Consider the following 22,677-nt stretch of genomic DNA (forward strand, 5'->3'; position numbering starts at 1 on the left):
AACCCTACGGACGGTAGACCACCCGGCTCCTCTGTTCGTGGAACTTCCCAGGCAAGAACACTGCAGGGGGCTGCCACTTCCCCTTCTTCAAGGGGGTCTTCCCGACCCAGGGATGGAAGCTGCGTTTCTGGCACTGGCAGACAGATTTCTACCACTGCGCCACTTGGGAAGTGTCACACAAACAGCACCAATAATAAGAATTACTAAAACAGGCAGCGTGCACTTATTCTCACCACACACATGTATTAACAGCTCATACACAGTCATTTACACAGGCTTCATTACCATCATCCTGTTTTACAGATGAAGAAACCCAAAAAGAGATGATAAATAATCTGCCATTACATGCGAGCCAAGATTCAAATGCAGGCAGGCCGTGCGGCAGAACCTCCAACTTACCAGGACCCACTCAGCCTTTATCGGTGTTAGAAAATGATGCAGCATCAATGTTAAGGCCTAGTAACACAGTCATCAAACAAGTCACCGTGTGACCAACTACTAAAGTTTTAAACTTGTGCAAACGATTGACATGACCGTGTATTTAATGTAAAAAGAACGTGTTTATCCACGAATACTTCAATCATTAGACTCTTTTTTACTTTGAAAAATAAACCCTAGACCTGACCAATAACTACTCTTAACGAGCCAACTGGTTCCTCACATGTCAGCACCAGGCTAACCAGGGGGCAGAGAGTGGAAGCTCTGCCTGATGGGGGACGATGTGGGAAGAGCCCCTGATTCTGCCGCAGCTCCGGGGGAGCACAGGCGGGGGTGCTGGTGGCCTCGGCAGTCGAGGACGAGGTGGTGGAAGCGGCATCAAACACAGGAAGGAAAAGTGAGGTCACGTGGCAGATGGAGCAGGAGAGGAAGGCTTCCACAGGCCTCGAACACCAGCAAGGATTCAGGGAGTCACAGCAACAATGTTCAGTGAATTTTCTTGAGCAGGAAAGAAACCCAGAGGAGCACTGTGCTGGACAGTGAGCCAGAGGACGCCTCGTGAGGCAGGAGCAGGAGGCAGAGCAGCAGGAGGGGCGTGGGGTCAGGGCAGCGGGGGAGGGGCAGCAGGAGGGGCGTGGGGTCAGGGCAATGGAGCAGAGGGAGGCCACGCTCATGGAGAAGAGCCCGCTCCTCGCGGGAACAGGGATGGGTAAGGAATCTGCACTAGGTTTCACAGGCAGAGGAGTGGTTGCAGAGGGAGGCTGGGGAGGGGAAAGACGGGGTAGAGGGCCTGGGGAGGTGACCGCTGAAGGCAGCTCGTGAGGGCGGGAGGCAGGCCAGCAGGGAAGCCCGTGTCTGCACACAGGGAAACTGTGAAGGCTGGGGAGGGAAGGGATGAGAGGGATCAGAGTACTGGATCTACTTTTCCGCACACAAGCCAGAGTGTTTAACGTGGTGACGACCCAGGCTCCAGGGTGGAGACCTACGGTCCAGGGTGCTCCATCACCAGCTCTGAGGCCTGGCACAGAATGGGCGCCCAGGAAGCATTTGCCGAGCGAATGGGTGCATGGCCTGGGCGGGACACTGCAGCTTCCTGTGCAGGGCTCTCACGATGCTGAGCTGAGAGCCACCTCTGAGGATGGCCTCGACCTCCAGGGCTGCGGTGAAGAGAAGACGGGGTGACACCTGTAGAGCCGAGTGCGGCTGTCCACGTCCCCTCCTGGTGACCGCACCACTGCAATCAGCGTGGGCCCGGGTCTGGGTGGGAGGAAGACCCACAGAGCATCAAGGCGGGACGGCCAGCTGAGGAGGCGTCCCGTACACACAGAGGGGGCAAGAACCTGAACTCAACGAGAGCAGGAGGGCCTGCTCTAGTTTCTGCCAATCTGCTTTCACATGCTTACTGCCAACGCAGAATCTTGAGACTGCTGGAAGTTTCCAAGTTTTCTTCTTTCAGTGTGAGAAGCAGCATATGAAAGCGTTACTCTCTGGACTCTACAGAAGAAGATCGTAAAAAACACTGCTGCTAATGAAGGAAGAAAGACAGCAGGACTGGAATGAATGGATCCAGGCACCGAGTATCAGAGGCTGCTAACGCCAGGGAGCGGGAGTCAGCCAGACACCACAGGCAGATGGACAGACAACGGTCCTGGGTGCAGGAGTGGGCGGGAGTAGGGGAGGAGCCTAAGTCTGTCCCATCAAGGCTCTAAATCCAGGGACACTGACAGTGAACAGAGAACTCAGGAGCACGGTCTCGGGCGTCACAGGAGTGTGACACCAGAATCCAGATCACCAGAGGGCATTCCCTGGAGGGCCAGTGGTTAGGACTTCGTGCTTTCACTCCTGGGGCCTGGGTTCGATCCCTGGTGAGGAAACGAAGATCCTGCAAGCCACATGACATGGCCAAAGAGGAGGAAATAAAATCCAGAAACTCTGCAGGTCAAACAACCAGTTTCTACAAAAAGTAAATTGCGAGGAAAAAAAGGGGCGGGGTGAACTCACAGATTTAAAAATGAAGACTTAAGAGACACCTGCAGTTACTATATGTGGACCTTAAGTGAATCCTGGTAAATCCTAATCCAAACAAATAAGTAAGTGTATGTATGTAATATTTATAAGACAGTTGGAAATTTAAATATTTACTGAATAACTAACGATTTGAAACATGATTATTTTAAGGCCTGATAATGGCATTGTGAATGTATTTTTAAAAGCGCCCTTATCTTTCAGAGATAATCAGATATGTGTGGATGACACCTGGAACTGAAGGCAGGCATCACAGAGCTGAAGATGGCCCTCAAGTGACAGGGAGACGAGCATGTGGAGACGAAATACCAGACAGCTGTGCACAGGTTAGATGTTCCCGAGGACAAAACGGCAGTCCCTGAACACCACCGCCCCGCCTGCACGACACAGAGCAGCGTGACCCCGCCGAGCGCGCACCTGTGCCGGTCCTGGACCTGTTCTCCGCAGCGCTCATGGCAGGGGCGGGCGCGGATGGCGCGGTGGAAGAGCAGGCGTTCTTCTTCCCTTTGACACCATTGGTCACGGTCACCCCTCCAGCCATCCCAGCTAAAAGGTCATCACTGCTCTTGGTCTAGAAGCAATGGAAGATTAAAAACAAGCTGGTTAGATAAAGCGAGATTAAATAACATTCTGACCTTAACCAGAGCCCGTGACTTTCAGGCTGAGTCCAAGGCCTCTGCAAAGACCTCCTGGCAGCTACCAAGCAGCACATGGCTTGGTGCTGCAGCAACGGAACCTTCTCGCTGGCTCATAAACAGCCTCAACATCTTTTTAAAACTATGAAAATCACAATGGACTCAAAAGATGTCATGGGAGCCCCCTGTATGCCCCCACGTGCCAGATTCAGTGAGGGTGAGAAGTGAGGACACCCTACTTGCTACCCCTCGTCTAGGCTGTGACTCAGCAACCAGCGGAGTCGCACCGCACGCCACCAGTCAGTTTCGAGAGAAGCAGCACTCAGAGTGAGGAAGAGCCTCCACTGCTCTGAAGCGATCCAGTGAGAAAGGAGGCCGGCATCTAACAGACGTTACTCTGAGGGTTATTTTTTTAACCTTTATCTATTTTTTTTTTTGGTAGCCTAAGCTAAAATTGAAAGAAGGGGATTTTTTAAAAAGCCCACATAACATACAAACAAAAAACTAGAGACTTCATGGTTACAGTGAAGATTCAATGATCGTTCTACTTGAGAAAGACCATTTGATTTATGTTTTATGAAGGTGACTGAAAAACATGAGCTTTTTAAAAAGGAAACAAGTACTCTAGATAACTGGGTTGGGCATAAAATTATTACTTAAGAAAAAAAAGTGAAGAAATCTGATTTTACTTCTCCTAGAAACGAGAGAGAACACAGAGGAGCTAAAGATCTATGGGAGAAAAAACAAAAACGTACTTTTAAATCAAAGAACCAGGGCTTCCCCGGTTCTTTGGCAGGTAAAGAATCCACCTGCCAAAGTAGGAGATGGGCTTTGACCCCTGACCCGGGGAAATCTCATATGCCTCGGAGCAACTAAGGCCGCGTGCCACCAAAACCCAGCCTGCGCTCTGCAGCCCGGGAGCCACACTGCTGGGCCCACGAGCCGCAGCCACTGAGGCCCAATGCCTAGAGCCTGCGCTCCACAACAAGAGGAGCCACCACAGCAGGAAGCTCACGCACCGCAACGAGAGAGCCCAAACCGTATCCAAGACCCACCACAGCCAAAAATAAATAAAACCATTTTTTAGGTAAATAAAGATCCAAAAGTTTTGCCCACTAAGGTGAAGTCGTCCTTTTCTGCATCTCACTAGATCTAGCCACAAACAACATTTGAAATTAGAAGCAAAGAAATGCATAAACTTGGAGACTTCCTGTCAGTCCGGTGGTTAGGAACTGACACTTTCCATGCTAGGCTGGGTTCGATCCTTGTTTGCAGCCAAAAAACAAAAGAAACGGGACTTCCCTGGTAGTACAGTGGACAAGGGTCCGCCTGCCAGTGCGTGGAGCATGGGCTCAATCTCTGGTCTCGGAAGATCCCAGGCCACAAAGGAACTGAAGCCCTTGTGTCCCAACTCCTGCAGGCCGTGACCTCTGGAGCCTGCAGGCCGTGACCTCTGGACCCCGCAGCCCGCACCTGAGGAAACTGCGCTGCAGCTGTTGGAGCCTGGCGGCCTAGAGCCCGCACTTCGAGAGAAGCCTGTGCACCGCAGCTCGAGAGGGGCCCTCACTCGCTGCAGCCAAAGCAAGCGTGCGCCCAGCAATGAAGACCCAGGGCAGCACAAGAGTAATACGTTATTCTTTAAAACAGGAAGAAAGGCCCGTCGCCGCACCCCACAACGGCACGAACAGTGCCACATGTTCCGTGAGTGCTGGGCACTGACAGATCTCGTGTGGGTGCTGCGGAAGCCGGTGTGTGCGCACGGCACCTAAGTGATTACAAGTCGAACACTTCACTCTCAGGGTTAATCATCAAGGCTAATCAGTTCCAGGAATGAATCTGGGTTGTGGGAAGTGGCCATATACTGGAGAAGCACGGTCAAACATGGGGTTAGATAAAATAACACTTAGGTCTGTGGGCTCTCCAAGCCCGTTTGCTGTTTCCAGTTTCCCACTTTCACTGCCTCCTTCTCTCCTTCCGGCCTTCTCAGCCCACCTTCTACTCAACGACCTGTATCTCCTTCAGTGACCGCGCTTGCCGCGGGGACGGGACAGCGTCGCCCCTTGCATGCCCCTCCCCAGCGTGCGCACACACACGACACCACAAAACAGCAGCCAGCTGAGAGGAGCCCAGGCCACGGACGCCGGCACACAGCCACACAGCGAGAACACGGCTCTCTCCGCCTGGCCATGCACAAGTACTCACTGCTCAAGACCAGGTGCCACCAACGGGGTCCACGCCCCTCGAGCCCGGACACGCTCAGGGCGCACTCCAGAGTGAACCGCAGAGACACTGCCTGCCAGAGAGGAGGCGGCAACCCGGCTGGCCGTGTGCATGTCCCGTGCCAACGCTTCAACCTGCTCCTCCAGCCCCGTAAGTCACAGGTCACCCAGCTACACACGCGCTCCGCTACAAAGACAGCCCAGCAGCTGAGTGGCAGGCAGAAAATCCCGGCTCTCCTATAGGAGAGGCAGCTCTGTCCTAGAGGAAACGGCTCAGCACGCTGACTCGGACTGAAGAAGCAGGGCAAAGGTCGACTCCGGGTACAGCCCCAGGGTCACAGGGTGACACCAGCCACTCCGCAGGGCCGCCGCAAGGAGAAACCTGGGGGCATCGTCCAGACCCTGGAACGAGTCTGTCTTCAGGTTCAACAACCTTGGCATAGGAAAACTAGCACATTCTGCTAGACCTTTCCACACATACGAGGAAGTCCCTCATCAGCTGTTCCTGCAAGGCGCCCTGTGAGGCGCTTCTTAAAATAGTTAAGTCACAGTCCATGAAGCCCTGCATGGACAGAGGCTTCTGGAAAGACTGTGTTTCAGGCACCGCTTGGTTTCTGCCCATCAGACAAGCAGCAATGCGCTCCAGGTTTTCTGCAGAGGCAAAGTCTCCACCCCAAAACGAGCAAGCAAAGAACAAGCACAACGAATTCTGGCCTGAGAGAGACTGCAGGGAGACCACGGGGCTCTCTGCCCACCGAACCAAACACCAGACCAGCAGGAAAGGCCCAGAGCCGGCCCCCCACAGACACTGAGCACCGCGGGGAGGCTGCCGCTGCCAGGGACAAACCGGGCCGAGGACGCTTCCCGGGCTGGATCGCAGAAGCCCTGTTGCCCTCACTCATGCAGGCCTGGCCCTGAGCTAGGCCCCGCGCGCCACTGCCTTCTGACCGCAGCCTGAGGGCGCACACGGCCAGCCTGGCCGGCCTGCCCCCGAAGCTGGGGCTCCAACACCTCACTCCCTGTGACCAACAGGGAGCAAACCAGCTTCCACAGGAAGGGGTGTGATGAGAACGCCAGTCATGCTCTAACTACACTAACAGCACCCGGTTCTCCGTGGGATTAACACTGATCAGCACAGTCTTCGGGGCAGCGTAATAAAGGGTGGGGCGGGGAGAACCCGTGTGGAAGATCGGGAACGTCGCACTGGCCGTCTGGTCAGATCCTGCACACATGCGCACCCCATCAAGCCTCCTCAGGCAGAAACAGCGCTGCTCTGCTGGAAAGGGCGCACACCGCTCTCCTGCTCTCCCAGACAGCCAACCATTTCCCGGTACTTGAGCTGTTCCTGCCAATGACTCGCCTCCACGCCGTGCTCCACGGGCTCCCGGAAGGGGCCTCTGCCCCACAGGCACAGCGCTCTGCTCACAAGCGAGCTGCCACCCAGTGTCACTGGTAAAGACAGACCCAACACCAGTTAAGTCCACCACACCGTGAGCCCCTTCACAAACAGTTCACAGCAGAGGCTGAACTGACACGGCGTTTGTGGAGAAGGTCAGACCTCGTAGGGAAACACGCTCCTCCTACACCCGCCGTGCGTGTCAACACGCCACATGAATACCTTTGACAATGCTGCTGCGGCCCCGGGCTTCGCAGGCCTGCTGCCCGCAGAGGCTGAGGAGCTGTTCTCGGGCCTGGCTCTGTCTGCCGCCTGCGCTCTGCTTATCCCCGACACCTTAGGCGCTGAGCCAGCACTCCTGCTTGCTTTCTTCATTCTGGGTTGCCTCTTCGTCATGCATTTACAGGCAAATCTGTGGAGAGAAATGGCGTTATACCGAGAACAAAACTGCAAGAAAGCACTTTAGAAATTTGTTTTCGAAGGATCCTACCATGAAATAAAAATGTCTAAAAGCTAGGTGTCGTTACAGAAAATAAGGAGGAAAAACTCTTAGACTTGTTAATCAGAATGCACTTCCTTCTTGAACACTACTGATCGGAAGTTACTCTGTGCATTTCAGTTCTCTCAGTACAAAGAAGACCCCAGATCTCTAACGGAAGGAGCCAACACAACGCATGTGCAGAGACGCAATAACTGTCCTGGCAGTGAGGATGAGCCACTTTACAGGTCTCCACGGTGATCACACTTTCCAAATTATCCAGCACAGTCCTAGGTTCAAATATTTGTCGTGACGTTGCACATAAACCAGCAAAACAGCCCAGAAACTCCAACATCAGGATCTAAATATATTTCCCAGCATATCTCTTTTATCAAGAGGAAGCTCCAAAATGCCTTATCAGAACATAAGACTCAACGTTTCATTCAGAAAGGAAGGGCGTTCTATACACCTGTAAGAACCGTGACAGGAAACCTTCCACCTAAGTGGAACAGACCGGATTTCACAGCTTAGAGGACCTGGGGTAACACAGAGCACACAGAACTGTGGCCAGAACAACCGCTCAACACACCTCGATCAGCAGAGCTGGAAAACGGTCTCTACAGTAAGATCATGTCTGCAAAGACACAGTGGCAGGGCCCAGGAAAAGCAAGTAACACAGCTAACAGAAATGAAAGTCTGCTGAGAATGTAAGGGCCTTTACAGACCGTGACGCTGAGCACAAAAGAGAGGCTGGTCTGCTTTAGGAAGGTTTCCACACACTATGAAAAATAAAGGGAAACTTACAGAACAACCTTTTGGAAGAGAAAAGGTTCCTTCCAACAGCCTCAACGACCCCTTCACCCAGACTGTGCTCAAACGCTCCAGATTCATCTTGCCCGACCTGACACAAACTGCACCAACTGGTCTGGTGGCAGAACAATGAGGCAGAAGGAAGGGGCTCCGCTCCGCCGCTCCTTGGTAAGGCCTCAGAGCAGAAAGAGCGCTGTGATTAACACCGCACACCACAAGCAAAGCACAGCGAGACCTCTGGCTCCTCTCCAGCCTTCCCCCAACTTCTTGGTGATTCCTTCCAGAAAATGCCGCACTTGGTGATCAGATCACCGTCTGCTCACTCTCAAGCTTGCAGCCTTCTTCTTCCGCACCCCATGAGCGCTCGGCCCAGGGCCGGCGCTCCCTCGAGTTCAGATCCACCAGCTGCTCGCTCCAGGCTCCCAGAGGACACTGAAAATGACCCAGACAGATGCCTCCTGAAACAATGCAACACGGCTATGCTGCCCCCTGCCAACCAGCAACTCTGCTCTTCTCCCTGTGCGAGCAAAGAATCGGGTTGGGCCTAGCACTAAGTTGATTCTGTAGAAAAATCAAGACCCTAAGAACCTTTCCTTCAGCCTCTCACTTTCCTCTTGTATCAGCTTCTCTTTTCTAAGTCTCTTGTCTTGTCAATGGTTCCCCGAAGTTTCTCTGCTCCAAATTCCAGGGCAGCCCTCCTTCCCACACCACTCAGCCCTGTTCCCATTCTCTAAACTTTTCCTTGGTCTGCACAACCCAAGGAAACTTACTGCAACAATGAAGCTGTCCTGTGCCCACCTGTGCTGCCCACAGGCGGCTCCTGGGCACCTGACATCCGCCTAGTGCGACTGTCACCGTCTCTGCCCAGAGGTACAGCCAAGTGAACAGCCGCTCCCCACTCACGAGGGTAGCTATGAGTGGGGAGACTGTCACCATCTCTGCCCAGAGGTACAGCCAAGTGAGCAGCCGCTCCCCACTCACGAGGGTGGCTATGAGCGGGGAGACTGTCACCGTCTCTGCCCAGAGCTACAGCCAGTGAGCAGCCGCTCCCCACTCACGAGGGTGGCTAACGAGCGGGGAGACCGCCCCTGACAAACACTGGCAAGGATGTGGCATGACTGGCCCTCACAGGCTGCTGGCGGAAACGCAAACCGGAGTCGCCACCTTGGAACACCGTCTCGCAGTTCCTCAAGTGGTAAACACAGGCCCAGCAATTCCACTACTGGATATATACCCAAGAGAAATGAAAACATTTGTCCACACAAAAACTCAGGTACAAATGTCCACGGAATATTATGCATGATGGTCAAAAAAAGGGAAAAGACCCAAACAACCTGAAAAATGACCAATTAAACCAGGGCAGAATTCTTTGCTAGCATTTAAATAACGTTTTGCTTATTAGCATGGATTTGTTACTTATTGGATATACATTATCATATAGTTCTCTGTTTACACGCTTTCTGCATACAAAATAACTTTCGTTTCCATTTTAAATGTCCTTTAATTGACAAACAGGACGTAAGGGCCTCCCCGGAGGCTCAGCGGTGAAGAATCTGCCTGCCAATGCAGGAGAGGCGGGTTAGATCCCTGGGCCGGGAGGACCCCCTGGAGGAGGAAACAGCAACCCACTCCAGCACTCTTGCCTGGGGAATCCTATGGGCTCCGGCCCACGGGGCCGCAGAGTCACGCGCGACCGAGCGCACACACACACTCACACAGACGCGGTCTATGCGTCCAGTGGACTATTTACTGCTGGGGTGTAAGTGGCACGACATGAACGAGCCTTGACAACACCATCAGGTCACAGAAGCAGATGCACAGGAGCATGCGCTCTGCGGCACCCACTCACACAAACTTCCCAGGGAAGCCCACCCAGGGGCAGAGAGCGGAACGCAGGCTGCGAGGGGCAGGAGACGGAGTCCTAACTGCTAACGGGATGAAACATCTAAACTCGCTTTGGGTCGGTGGTAACCCTGTCAATATACTAAAAACCACTGAATGTACATCTTTTTTTTGGCTGTACTGTGAGACTTCCGGGATCTCAGTTCCCCAGCTTAGGGTTTGACCTCGGGCCCTCGGCAGTGAAAGCATGCAGTTCTAAACGCTGAATCGTCCGATAACTCCCAAATTTTACATTTTAGTGGGTGAGCTGCGCGGCACGTGAATTACTTCTGAATAGTGCTATTCTTTAGGGAAACCGATGACATCAAACCAGAACTTCTAGAAAGCAGACCCCAGTGCTGTAAAGTACCTGACCAGATAAAGAGGAGGGCTGCGGTCATGCAGGTGTCTGAAAGGGGACAGAAGCGCAGTGGCAGCTCTCAGGGCGCCGAGACGCAGACAGACCAGCCCGGCGGACTGGCAACGTGGAGTCCGGGGCACCCTCTCGGACCAGCGGTTCTCACCACCGGTCCCCTCTCTCTGACAAATATGTAAGCACACCTTCACTGCTGAAATGAAATCCAAAGACAACATATTTATTACATGCATTCTTTCTAAAAATGTCTACACAATGTGCCAACAATGTGAAAATGATTTACAGTAAAACACACATAAATTTCTACATATAACTGTTCAAGCAAGAGTGTACTAGGAATTAAACAGTCGGACATCCACAGCTCTACGCTGAATCACTGTGACAGGCAAAAACAGCCGTGACTTGGGCACGAGGTCCTGCAACACGCCGTCTCCCACACGTGCTCTCAACAACGTCACTGTCTGAAAGGGAAAGCCACACTTGTGGGACATGGCTGATCTTCTGTCAACTTAAGCCCCGGGGCACCCAGACATTTTGTCGAACAGTATTCTGGGTGTAAGGGCATTTCTGATTGAGATCAATAATTGAATTCACTGGGTGGGTGAAGCTTATTGTTCTCCTTAATGTCGGTGGGCCTTACCCAACTAAGTGAAGACGTGAATAGAACAAAAAGGCTGGAGTCCGATGGAACTCTTCCTTGCTGGCTTGAGGTGGGAAGTTGGTGTTTTCTGCTACCAACTCTCTGGGGGGGGCCCAGCCTGCCAACTGCAAGCCTTGGGACGCCTGAGCCCCCGTCGCTGCGGAAGCCAACCCGTTTTAACAAGGCTCCTTCTGTCCTACTGGCTTGCTCTCTGGTGGCGGTGGCTAAGTCGTGTCCAACTCTTTTGACCCAGTGGACAGAGGAGCCTGACAGGCTACAGTCCATGGGATTCTCCAGGCAAGAATGTTGGAGTGGGTTGCCATTTCCTTCTCCATCTCTCTCTCCGGAGAACCCTAACATACTTCAAAAAGCTGAGAACAGAACAATTTCCCCTCAGTGTCTACAGTAATTGCAATCTTGGAAACTTCCACATATACCAAAAAATATACTTTAAAAAAGCTTTCTTTGTGCAATTAAGATTCTAGACTCAGTCGTAAGTTTGTTTTTTTCTATCTACATAAATAATTTAGCAAGATATTCCCAAGTTTCTCAGGCTTCAAGAGGAGTTTGTATACCGCAGAACTGTCACTTCATTGCGGCGAGAATTCCAGGGCCCCCACCGGTAAAATGTCAACAGTGTCCACCAATTACTGAGACTGGTCAGGAAAAAAAACAAACATCTACAATTTTCTAAAATGACCTCTATTAAGGTCAAGGATCCTCCAAAACAGGTTGACCAGAGACCCTGGCCGCCTGCACCAGGCTAAGGAGTAGAGATGGCTCGCCGGAAGCCCGGGTCTGGGGGAGCAACGAAGCGGCTGTGAGGTCCCCGCACACACAGCACCCCGCACACACACGCAGCACCCCGCACACACTCGCAGCACCCTGCACACTCACACAGCACCCCCCAGGGCCCCAGAGCCGTGCACAGACAAGGCACCTCCCCCCACAGGGCATCACCAGCTCCAGCCCAGCGAAGACAAGTGTGGGGGGATAAAAAGCAACTCTCCTCACAGAACAGGATGGATGCTGAGTTTCTGCATGCGCTCAGGACAAGCTCAAATAACAACAATCCACGGGTGTGTCACTTGTATTTCTCAAGTACTGTTTCTTAAAATAGTAAACGTTTCTTAAAGATAAAAACATCAGAATATATGCACTGCCCCCGAAATGGGAAGACACTGGCGTCCCGAGCCCCCGTGGGCAGGCACCGCACCCGGCACAGTCCCTGAGGCCCACAGGCAGGGCGGATGGGGTGACTCCCCGAGTCAGCCATTCTTAAGTGACAGCAGTCCCCGCCCAAACCCCTCACCCTGCCCACCAATCCACACGGCCTCCAAGGCAACCATACACAGTGCTTCCTCAGAAACAGGCAACTTTTATCTTCACGAAGACTTTGCGAGAGACGAATAAAACGTAACAGCCTGAAGTTACACCCTCAGTCTGCCCCTTCTGGACTCATCTACTCGTCCTAGGGGTCAGCACTGGTACTCTTGACCCATCTGTTTCATTTTGAAGGTGTAATTACTTACTATGCTATTTAACATAAAAGTGACCTTTCGGAGAGATTTTAGAAAACTTAGTACCAGGTCCAAATCAGTATGTATTATGTTACAACTGTAAATGTAAAAACCTTAGCCATGATCCTATTAATCTGCAGAGACCTGCGACTTTTTCATTTAAAAGAATTCTTTGCTAGGCAAGGGCAGAGATACAACTGCTCCCATTTATAGAAATGGGCCCGCGCTCAGCCTGGGTGGCCAGACCTCTCACCAGGATGTCCCCGGACAGGACTGACCGCTCCAGGAGCCCGGCCTAAAGCTAATTACACATCCCCAGCCACACAGGAAGTGGGCGTGTCCTCTACAGGTACCAGGAATCACCGAAGGAAAACAAAGGGCCACCCCGCCTTCCACAAGCGGCAGATCAAACACTACTTACAAGTCAAACTGCGGCTCTTAAAAATGCAAAGTATCCTGGAGGCCTCTTATAGGAAACCGCACATGTAGCGTGTCCCCCTGGCCCCCACCAGAAAGCGGAGGGTGCTAACCACTAAGTCAGGAGGCAAGGCACTGCTTCCTCAACAGGCACCGAACATGTGTTTTGTGCCAAGATGAACCAAACACCGGTTCTCTGCAAAGTGTCATGGTCCAGGTGCAGGCTGGAAAAGAATCTCCAGATATGAGACTCAATGAGAGGGAAATAAAGTTTATCAGAGGGGGAGACGCTGTTAAAACAGCGGGCCAGCTCAAGGGAGAACCGACGCTGAATAGGGGTCCTTAGTCCACTTTACACCCAGGGTACAGGGAGTGGGACTGGGGTCTTGCGGGTCACTTGCTGACCAGATGAGGCGTGTACGCCGGGTGGGGACCAGCAGGGCGGACACCTCCCTGGGGGTAGGAGGGGAGGCGCCTGATGCTGGTCCGTTGACGGTCACAGCACGGGGGAGGGGAGGGCGATACGGGTCTGGCTTTCTGTCCCTGCGTTCCAGGACCCTCCTTGGGCTCTCTGCTCTTCCTCGGGAGGGGAGGGCGATAAGGGTCTGGCTTTCTGTCCCTGCGTTCCAGGACCCTCCTTGGGCTCTCTGCTCTTCCTCGGGAGGGGAGGGCGATAAGGGTCTGGCTTTCTGTCCCTGCGTTCCAGGACCCTCCTTGGGCTCTCTGCTCTTCCTCGGGTCGTTCCAGGACCCTCCTTGGGCTCTCTGCTCTTCCTCGGTCGCCACCGGAAGCAAGTGAAAGGAGCCACAAGTGAACACACGGACACCCTGAGCCGACGAAGACTCAAACACCTACTTTTCCCTGGTGGCTCGGACAGGAAAGTGTCCGCCTGCAGTGCGGGAGACCCGGGTTCAACCCCTGGGTCGGGAAGGTCCCCTGGAGAAGGAAACGGCAACCCACCGCAGTATTCTGGCCTGGGGATGGAGGAGCCTGGTGGGCTACAGCCCATGGGCTCACAAAGAGGCAGACACGACTTCACTTGCACCTACTTTTCAGGGGCCCACAGTCCAGGGGACGAGTGAGGCGCCTACGTGAACAGATGCCCATCCTTTACAAATCCCACTGAAACCCGAGGTCTGTACATGGGCAGGCTGTGGCGGGAGCAGAGAGGGAGGTGCAGGGCAGACATGGCGACGGCACAGGCCCCCACAGACCTGAGTCTGCTCAGAACAGAGAAGGGGGCTGAGGGTTGAAGGCGGCGCTGCCCTGACTGGGGTCCTTCCTACAGAGAAACCTGGGGCCAAGCAGAGCATGCCGAAGGGCGCACGGAGGGGCCTGGGGCTGGAAGGGCCTCGCCGCCCCAGAGCGAGCTCTACGCTCAGAAGCGCCCTCAGTCCACAGCTTGCCCAGACCTGAGGGCCGGCACGCACTCCCTTCATGGGCCGCACCCCCACCTCCCAGACGCTAGAGGACACGGTCTGCAAGCAGAGCCCGGTCTGCTCCTACCTCCCCTTTCCAGATGTGGAGCCTCGCTTAACTTAAGAGAAAGCCCTGCTTGGCCAGGAGCTACCAGAGGCTCAGGCTCAGTTCATGGTCGCCCAATGCTACAAGGCCCTTTCACACAAACTCCTGCTAAGTTGCTTTCCTTTTTCCCTGATAACATTTTAGTATGAACACTTCCAAACACACAGACACAATGAAAACACTGAACAGCAAACACTCCACCGTCTCCTTTTCATAGCTGTGTAATTTCTACTCTGAAAAAGACTTATACTTGCGTCTGTTAAAGCTATCATTTGGTCAAATTCAGCTGAAGGTCCAGCCTTTGAGATGTTTTGAAATTCTGACTCTGAGTTGAAACCCATTAGTTCTCCCTGTAAACAGCACTGATTTCAATCTAAGTAATTTGTCCAAGCAGGATCCTCACCTAAAATAAAAGGAGGCTGAATTTTACAGAATTGCGACGGTTACCTCCTGACTCCAGAATCCTTCTGATTTAATGCAATTCTCGCAACTGATGACGGTGTTAGTGGTAGACAACAAAACAGTGATAAGGCTGCAGGATGAATCACGGCCCCCCGCCCCCAACCTCGGGCCTCAAAGCAGCACTGCACTTCCAGCCAGGCTCCCGCTCCGGCTGTTTCCTTTCCTTTCCTATAAAGAAGAGTTGGTAAAACCTAATTTACAGAGTTACTATACAAAGTAACATGTGCAGATCAAGAAAGAGAACAAAAATCCCACCATACTTGTTCTAGAAGTTATTTCACCAGGGCTCAAAGGTCAGAAAAGTGTAGCAAGAACCCAGGACTGGGGATGGCAGTTTTTCTCAGTGATTCAGAAACTCCACCCTCCCCAACCATCCACCCAGAGAAAACACACTAACCAAGTTTCAGAAATAATGCCAAAAGGACAAGAAGAATTTACCTTAACTGTCATTGCACTGCATCAGGAAGGCTCCTCCCTGAGAGGACTGTCCAGGACTGTGCTGGAAACCACGAGGGAGCTCTGAGGCCACCCCTGGGGAGAAGCACCGCCAGGCCCCAGCACGGTGCCCGACAGGAGCCCGCGTGGTGACCACAGGGCGGCCGGCCTCCCACAGGAGCCACGCCAGGATCCCGGCCCCTCACCACTTCTCCCTTTGAAGGCCTCTGTGCAGCTCCTAGTCCCCCGAACAGAGCCCTTCTGCCCTGTTACACCCAGTGCATGGTATCTACAACTATTTAAATGGAACTGTGGGGCCCTCCCTGTGGTCCAGTGGTTAAGACTCTGCACTTTCACTGCAGGGGGCCTAGTTGGTCCTTGGTTGGGGGAACTAAGATCTCAAATGCTGCATGGCTCAGTAAAGAAAAATGGAATTGTTACTTAGTTTCTATTGATTTACTTATTTAGGACACACTTCGAGGTTCACCGCTTCCTAGTTCCCCAACCAGGGATCGAACCCATGCTCCCAGCAGCAGGAGCACAGAGTTCTGACCACTGAACCACCAGGGAGTCCCTAAAAAAGATCATTTTTTAAATCCACTGTGTTATTTTAAAAAACAGTATTGCGAGATTTTCCTGATGGTTCAGTTGGTAAAGAATCTGCCTGCAATACAGGACACAGGAGATGTGGGTTCGATCCCTGGGTTGGGAAGGAAACAGCAAGCCACTCCAGTATTCCTGCATGGAGGGCTACAGTCATTGGGCTCGCAAGAGTCGGACATGTCTTAGTGACCAAACCAACACCATTGGGAGACTGCCCCACCTGTGGTGTCTGATCAAATCTGTATCCTGAAGCAGGAAAGTTAGCCTCTCTGAAACCTCAGTTTCCTCATCCATAAAATGGGATGGTAATAATACTACCCACCTGGTAAGGATTTGGGGAGGATACACTGGAGAAGGAAATGGCAACCCACTCCAGTGTTCTTGCCTGGAGAATCCCAGGGATGGCGGAGCCCGGTCGGCTGCCGTCTATGGGGTCGCACAGAGTCGGACACGACTGAAGCGACTTAGCAGCAGCAGCAGCAAATGAAATAATGAACCCCCAGTGCTTAGCAGGGTGGCCCACAGCAAGGATGGCACAAATGTGAGCTGTCATAATTTATAACAACACACTGCATGCCCAAGTATGACTAATGCCTTATTAGAACAAAAGCAGCAACTCAAAGGACTCTCTGTCAAAGAAACCCTTCATCAGGAATGACTAAAGATTATCTTTACTCACTACTTCATTAAATTACACACTGTGGTACACAGATGCCAACAAACAACACTTGCTCTGGTTCTCTCCCACTGAAAACTCCATACCAGGAACCACGGAAAGTGCATGGTGGGGTTTCCCTGGAAGGTGATCAGGAGACCCAGACTGAGGCCTCAGGCCTGCCTGCACAGCCCTGAGAAAGCCGTGCTGACTCTGGGGGCCGCGCTGGCAAGGACAGGAGGATGGGTTAGGAGCACTGGGAATCCAAACATTCTGTCTCCTAATTCACACCCTCAGAACCAGGAATCAGAACCATTAAAAAAAAAAAAAGGAAACTGCTTTGGTGTTTAATTTATGCTGTTTGGTATTAGCTATGGTGTTTTTATGTTATGTATTGGTAACACTCCACTAAAATTCAAAAAAAGATTTCAATCCAAGCAGTCTAAATACATTTCTCTCTCTTACTTCACAAACTCCACATTCAAAATGTAGTAATATTAAAATTTCAAATTAAGAAAAGAGACTTAAAACACTAAGAAGGAATCACTGTCAAGGGAAAATGGAGATTTAGCAAACTAAACTGAAGCCTGTGAGCAAATGTTGCTAAATATATCAAAACAAATAACCAACTGATAAAATCATGAGTACTACAAAATCAAACAGAATGACGACAAGAAATTCAATTAGAAATGTTTTAATTAAACAAATCATAATGCAACAGACCTTCTATTCTGAATTCCTCAACATATACATTTTTAAAATCTTTCTGTGAATTCTTAACACACAACCAGAAACTGCATTTAAAGATGTACATTAAAAAAAAAAAATACAGACTTGGAGGGACTCCCCTGGTGGTCCAGTGGGCGCGGCCACAGGCTTGGCAGTGCTGGAGTTCAGACTCCAAAGTGCAGGCAAGTCGCATGGGCTGAGCTTCTTCAGAGCACGTGGAATCTCCTCAGACCAGGGGTTAAACCCGCGTCCCCGCACTGGCGGCTGGACTGTGACCCACTGAGCCACCAGGGAAGCTCCTTCAAGTCCATTTTTAATAGAAGCAAGCAAAAGCTGCCACTTACTGTTATATAAGTTTGGCTTCCCAGGTGGTACTAGTGGTAAAGAACCTGCTTGCCAATGCAGGAGACATAAGAGATGTGGGTTCGATGGATCCCTGGGTCAGGAAGATCCTCTGGAGAAGGAAATGGCAATCCACTTCAGTATTCTTGCCTGGAGAATCCCATGGACAGAGGAGCCTGGCAGGCTACAGTCCATGGGGTCTCAAAGGGTCAGACACGGCTGAAGCGACTTAGCTCGAACATTACATAAACTACAGGTGTACAGTATCGTGATCCACAATTTGTAAAGGTTATGTTGCTGCCGCTCAGTCGCTTCAGTCGTGTCGGACTCTTTGCAACCCCATGCTATAAAACAAATGAACATTTACGAGACTCAGAGAGAACCAACCAATGACTGGCAGTGGGGAGAGGGAAGGGGAAGGGTATTTCCAGGACAGATTTTACTGCGTGCCTGAACTCAGGGTGTGAGCATCGACTGATGTGGACATTTAACAAGGTGCTCTCCCTGCTCCAGAAACCAGCAACGCAGACTCTGGCCCGAAGGAAAGGCCCTTCCGACGGACCCCTCCTCCCTCTCCACCACCCAGCCCAAGCGTGTGCTCCCCGCCAAACGCTCTCCTGGCCACAGAGGAAGGGAAAGGAAACAGCAGCCCCTCTCCCATTGCCACCCCCGCCCCTCAGACACCTCCTCTCTGCCCGGCCACGCTGGCGGGGAGGGGTCTGGGGGGCGAATCCACAGGACCATGTTCCCAAGTGGACGCTGAAGTCGGCCAGAATGGGGCGATGGAAGCAAGGCCCACACAGCTCCATGGGGAAGGCTGGAGAGAAGTCAGATGTCACTGGAATGGGATAAACGGTTGAGTAGGAGACAAGGATGAGGAACATTTCAAAAATGCAGCTTTGTGAAGGGCAGAGAGTCAGACAGTAACGAGGTGGGTGAGATGCTTTGCTGGTGTTGCCGTTTAAAGCCCAGAGCAGGCTGCCGGGGGAGGGCTGTGCTGCCCAGACCAGCACATTTGATTAGAAGCCACCCTACGTGCCTGGTAAAGAAGAGACTGGGGCCAGAGTGGTAGGTAAGCAGTCTGCCCAGAGTCTGAGCTCTTGTCACTAAACTCCGACTACTGACAGACAGGACACTAGGAAAAAGGAGCCAACTACCAGCAACAAAAATCCAAAAGTGCGAATCTGTTCCTCTTTGCTCCGGTCACAGAAAAAGTCACTCACACTAATTCACGATTTCTATTATTCTGCAGGATTTAACACAAGGGAATATCTGGAAACAACTAGAAGCTCCCTGCATTTTTTCAAATTTAGAACTATAAGTCTTCTCCTTCTTACTGTTTTGCAAAGAATAACAAAAACAAAAAACAAACAAACCCTAATCTTATACTAAGACCTCTTCAGATCCATTTCTGGAGACCTCTTTTTTTTAATACAAGCTGCTAAAAGACCGTTAAACTACTGCCAATACTTAACATTCCAGATAAGTGACAAGGCTGGAAAAAGACAGCCTAAAAGAATTTCTGGCTATATTACACAAATGATTTCTCCAGATTTAGTCCAAAACAAATCAGTTCCCAAAGTTCAAACTCCCAGAATGCAAGAAATTTTGAGTCTCCTTTCCCTGCTCAGCCAAGGCTTTTGAATATTTACAAAAAGAAAATGTTTATTCATGATCCTTTCAAACCATGGCTTTATGCTCAGATTTTTGGCAGGCAGTTACAAAACTGCACAACACTGTATTCATAAAATTAACTGTCAGCCATACTTTTAATTAAAAATACCAATTCGATATATTTGAACATTTTTAACTCTGAAATACAGAAAAACATTTTTTGTAATTCACTAATTATTCAAATGTAACAATATAATAAATCCCTTTTAAAAAAAGCTAAAAATTTTAGATTTGAGAAATGTTTTGCCAAAGGCACAAAGAAAGTCTTTCCAAATTAAATTCAAATAGATTAGAACTTGAGTTCAGTTTAATAAAAATGAAATCTTTTTTCAGTAAGTATTACGCTGATTAGATAAAATGAGAATTCATAAAAAACCAAAAGGATCACTATTTTCTCTGTCCATGGAGGATAAGGCAGCGGTCACCACGTGGGCAGTTCCGCCCTCCAGGGGACATTCGGCACTGTTAGGAGACATTGTTGGTTGTCACAGTTAGGATGCTGCTAAACATCCTACAATTCAAGGACACTCCTCGCCACAAAAAATCAACAGCATCACGGCTGAAAAACTTTGGCACAAAAAGATTGGTTTAAACCCAGGAGAGAAGGGAGATGCTCGTCTCTGTGCAGCAGACCATAAATAGGGTCTCATCTGCACAGACATCCTGTTGAGAAAGCCAACCTAACAGAACTGGCTGGAAGGACAGGGAACAATTATGACACAGGCCAGTTACACCCCTGATTTCCAGCCACATTTTCTGGGAAAGGACAGCCGCTCGGAGGCGGCTCTCCCTGATCTCCCAGAATGAGACGCGAGGAGCCGCAGGGGCTCGCGCTGACCTGTGCCTCCTGTGGGCTCCTCGCTCGCTGCCGGGCAGACCCACGGCCCCAAACGGACGGTGAAAAGCCACTATGGTCCAGTGCCACGACACCTCACCGGCGGGAGGGGAGGCAGGTACCAAACCCTGCGGGCCCACTGCCTGTGGGCGCTGTGCGGGGCTTCCACGCACGAGGTCGCCTCCCCACCTCCAGCGGAGACGAGCAGGCCTGAGCCGAGGGCAGGGTGTGCGCGGCCGACCAGGCTCCCACGACGGCCGCCCTCCTCCGTCCCAGCTGCGGCCGCGGAGACGAGCACGGCCCCCAAAGACAGGTCGCGGCCAACACGGCCCTCACCCCCGTGCCCAGCCCTCCCGCCAGCCCTGCTCCGGCTTCCGCGCCGGCGGAGCGGCACAGCCTGGAGACCCCGTCTCTGCCCCGCAGCCCGTGCCACAGCCGCCTCTCGCTCCCCGGCACGCCCCAGGCCAGAGCCCGCGCGGCCACCTGCCCTGGCCGCGCTCCCCGGCGTCCTGGCGCTCACCTGGCAACCCGGAGCCGGGCACACAGGCTCGCCCGCAGGGAGGCAGGCGTGGCCAGCCAGGTCTCCATGGAGCTCCGCACCCAGAGTCCGCGGCCACGCGCCGGGCCCTCCGCGCCCCGACAGCAGGCCCGGGGGCTGCACCTGCCTCGCACAGCGCCCCCCGCCCCCGGGCCGTCATCCCCCAGCGGGGGGCCGCCGGGTGCGAGGCCCCCGCCTTGGAGGCAATCTCCCAGGACAGGCGCAGCGCAGAGGGCCCGGGTGGCGGGAAGGCGCGCCTCCCCACCGGCAACACAAGGGCGGCGTGGGCAGGTTCCTCCCGGCCCCGCACACAGGAGGCGACGCAGGGCCAGTGCCACGCGCATCCTGTAAGGACCACAGAGAGAGAGGGGAATCGAAGCCAGGGCCCGAGGGGCCTGATCCACCGCTGGAAGGACCTGCGTGTGAGGGGAAATCCTGGAAGCGCTCTCCAGACCCCTGTGACACAGGGCGCAACTGCGCGAAGGACTCTGCTCGGGCGCTTATCAGCGGCAGGATGAGGATGCAAAAGGGAAAGAGAGGAAAGCCGAGGCAAGCACTTCCTTCTGCGATCCAAATGTCACGGTGCACACTTCCTTGTGAAGTGCTGAGACGCACCGTGTACCTCCATCACACCGACTTCTGTTGCCAACTGAGGCGGTTTGTCTGTGCTGCCTGAGTAGTGGCTACCCGCCCAAACACCAAACTCAACCACCTATCAGAAATGCAACACGACACAACCAATCGTGTTTCAGGAAAACAGAACGTGCGAAATGAATCTTTCTTCCTAACACTTCATTCTAACTCTTAACAAGTAAAACTTGAGAATGACATCACCTGGTTCAGCAGACTCCGGGTTACTACTAACAGATGTCAGGGACAAGAGACATCCCTGCGAAGGGCACGGCGGCTCAGCCCAAACTCAAGGTGATGGGAGCGTCTGAGTCAAAACATGTCCCCCAAAGGAGCAAATCCTATCTACCCTCATTTACTGTAAATGAGTAATTTAACTATCTCAGCTTTAAGAAACAGTCATCCTTCTAAGGACGTCAGAACACAAGCAAGAGCGTACACGAGGGGACAGAACTCGGGTCACGCAGGTGGACCTGGGGCTCAAGTGCCAGCCTCACCGCACACTAGCCACATGACTCTGGACACGCTACTCACGCCCAGGAGGTGGCTCTCGCACCTCTGGGTGGAGGCCGTGAGCCCCACCAAAGGGCGAGCTGCGCAGACCCCCTCCCTGCCCCACAGAGGCGATTCCCTCATCCCGACTTCTTTAGTCCTCTTTCCAAACAGCTGTTTTCAAATGTCAAAAAGTCCAGAAGGCAGGAAGAGCGCTAGTGAGTCAAAGTTATCCAGCAACAGATTCCGAGGCGGCTAATAATCAGCGAGGCCCCTACGCCAACTGCACGCTCAGGCCCTCCGCTCAGCAAAGGCTCCCACTTGTGTGGGGCTGGGCCGGGAGGTCACCAGCAGACACCAGGTGAACGGGGGCTTCCCGCACTAAGCTGGGTTAGTGAGACCCTCGGACAGGCACCACACTCCAGCTCCCGGGGACCCAGGGAACAGTGGGGGAACATCACCGGTTTTCACGAGCATCACAGGGGAAACTTTTCGCAGGGGAGTTCGCTGGGCTCACTTTCTCACGGGCCTGTTTCCTGAGGGAATCTCCTTTTCAGGGCAGTCGCCCGTGCACCCCTTCCAGCCTCAGTCACCTGAAACGTCCCCAGTTCACTTCTGATGACACAGCAGGGCGAACATGTCTAAGCTCCAGGCTCCCGACAACAAGGCAGACAAAAGACTAAACAGTAACTGCTGTGCAGAGATTCATCAGCTGTTTGAGAGGCGACAGGCCTTCTCCCCTTGGCCTCACTATGCTCTGAAGCTTCACCTGCAAAGCAGTTCAGGGACGGAGAACCCTTCTCGGAAGTCACTCTGTGGCCTCAATTCAGATGCGGCTGCGGCTGACCACCCTCTCCCCACCTGCAGGGCGCCTTGGCCGGACAAACACAGTGCCTACAGAATCGGCAATCACGTGCGACGAG

General features: G+C 52.6%; 1 protein-coding gene across 9 annotated transcripts in view; it reads right to left on the reverse strand.

The window, feature by feature from the left end:
• Positions 1–22,677, reverse strand: part of SPECC1L (sperm antigen with calponin homology and coiled-coil domains 1 like) — an 84,480-nt gene that overhangs the window by 53,767 nt on the left and 8,036 nt on the right. For 5 of the 9 annotated variants that reach the window (XM_055404850.2, XM_088828373.1, XM_088828371.1 and 2 more), the window contains exons 2-3: positions 6,936–7,125; positions 2,881–3,034 (exon numbers count right to left, since the gene is read on the reverse strand). In XM_055404850.2, the coding sequence (XP_055260825.2) occupies positions 2,881–3,034; positions 6,936–7,109 (328 nt within the window). In that variant the 5' untranslated portion in view covers positions 7,110–7,125. Of the gene's footprint in view, positions 1–2,880; positions 3,035–6,935; positions 7,126–10,252; positions 10,452–17,587; positions 17,698–22,677 lie in introns of those variants that run through there. The other 4 variants (XM_055404856.2, XM_055404855.2, XM_055404852.2 and 1 more) reach the window with 3 other exon arrangements.

This window comes from Moschus berezovskii, chromosome 19 (assembly GCF_049115385.1).
Source record: "Moschus berezovskii isolate FMDL1 chromosome 19, NW_MosBer_1.0, whole genome shotgun sequence".
Lineage (NCBI taxonomy): Eukaryota > Metazoa > Chordata > Mammalia > Artiodactyla > Moschidae > Moschus > Moschus berezovskii.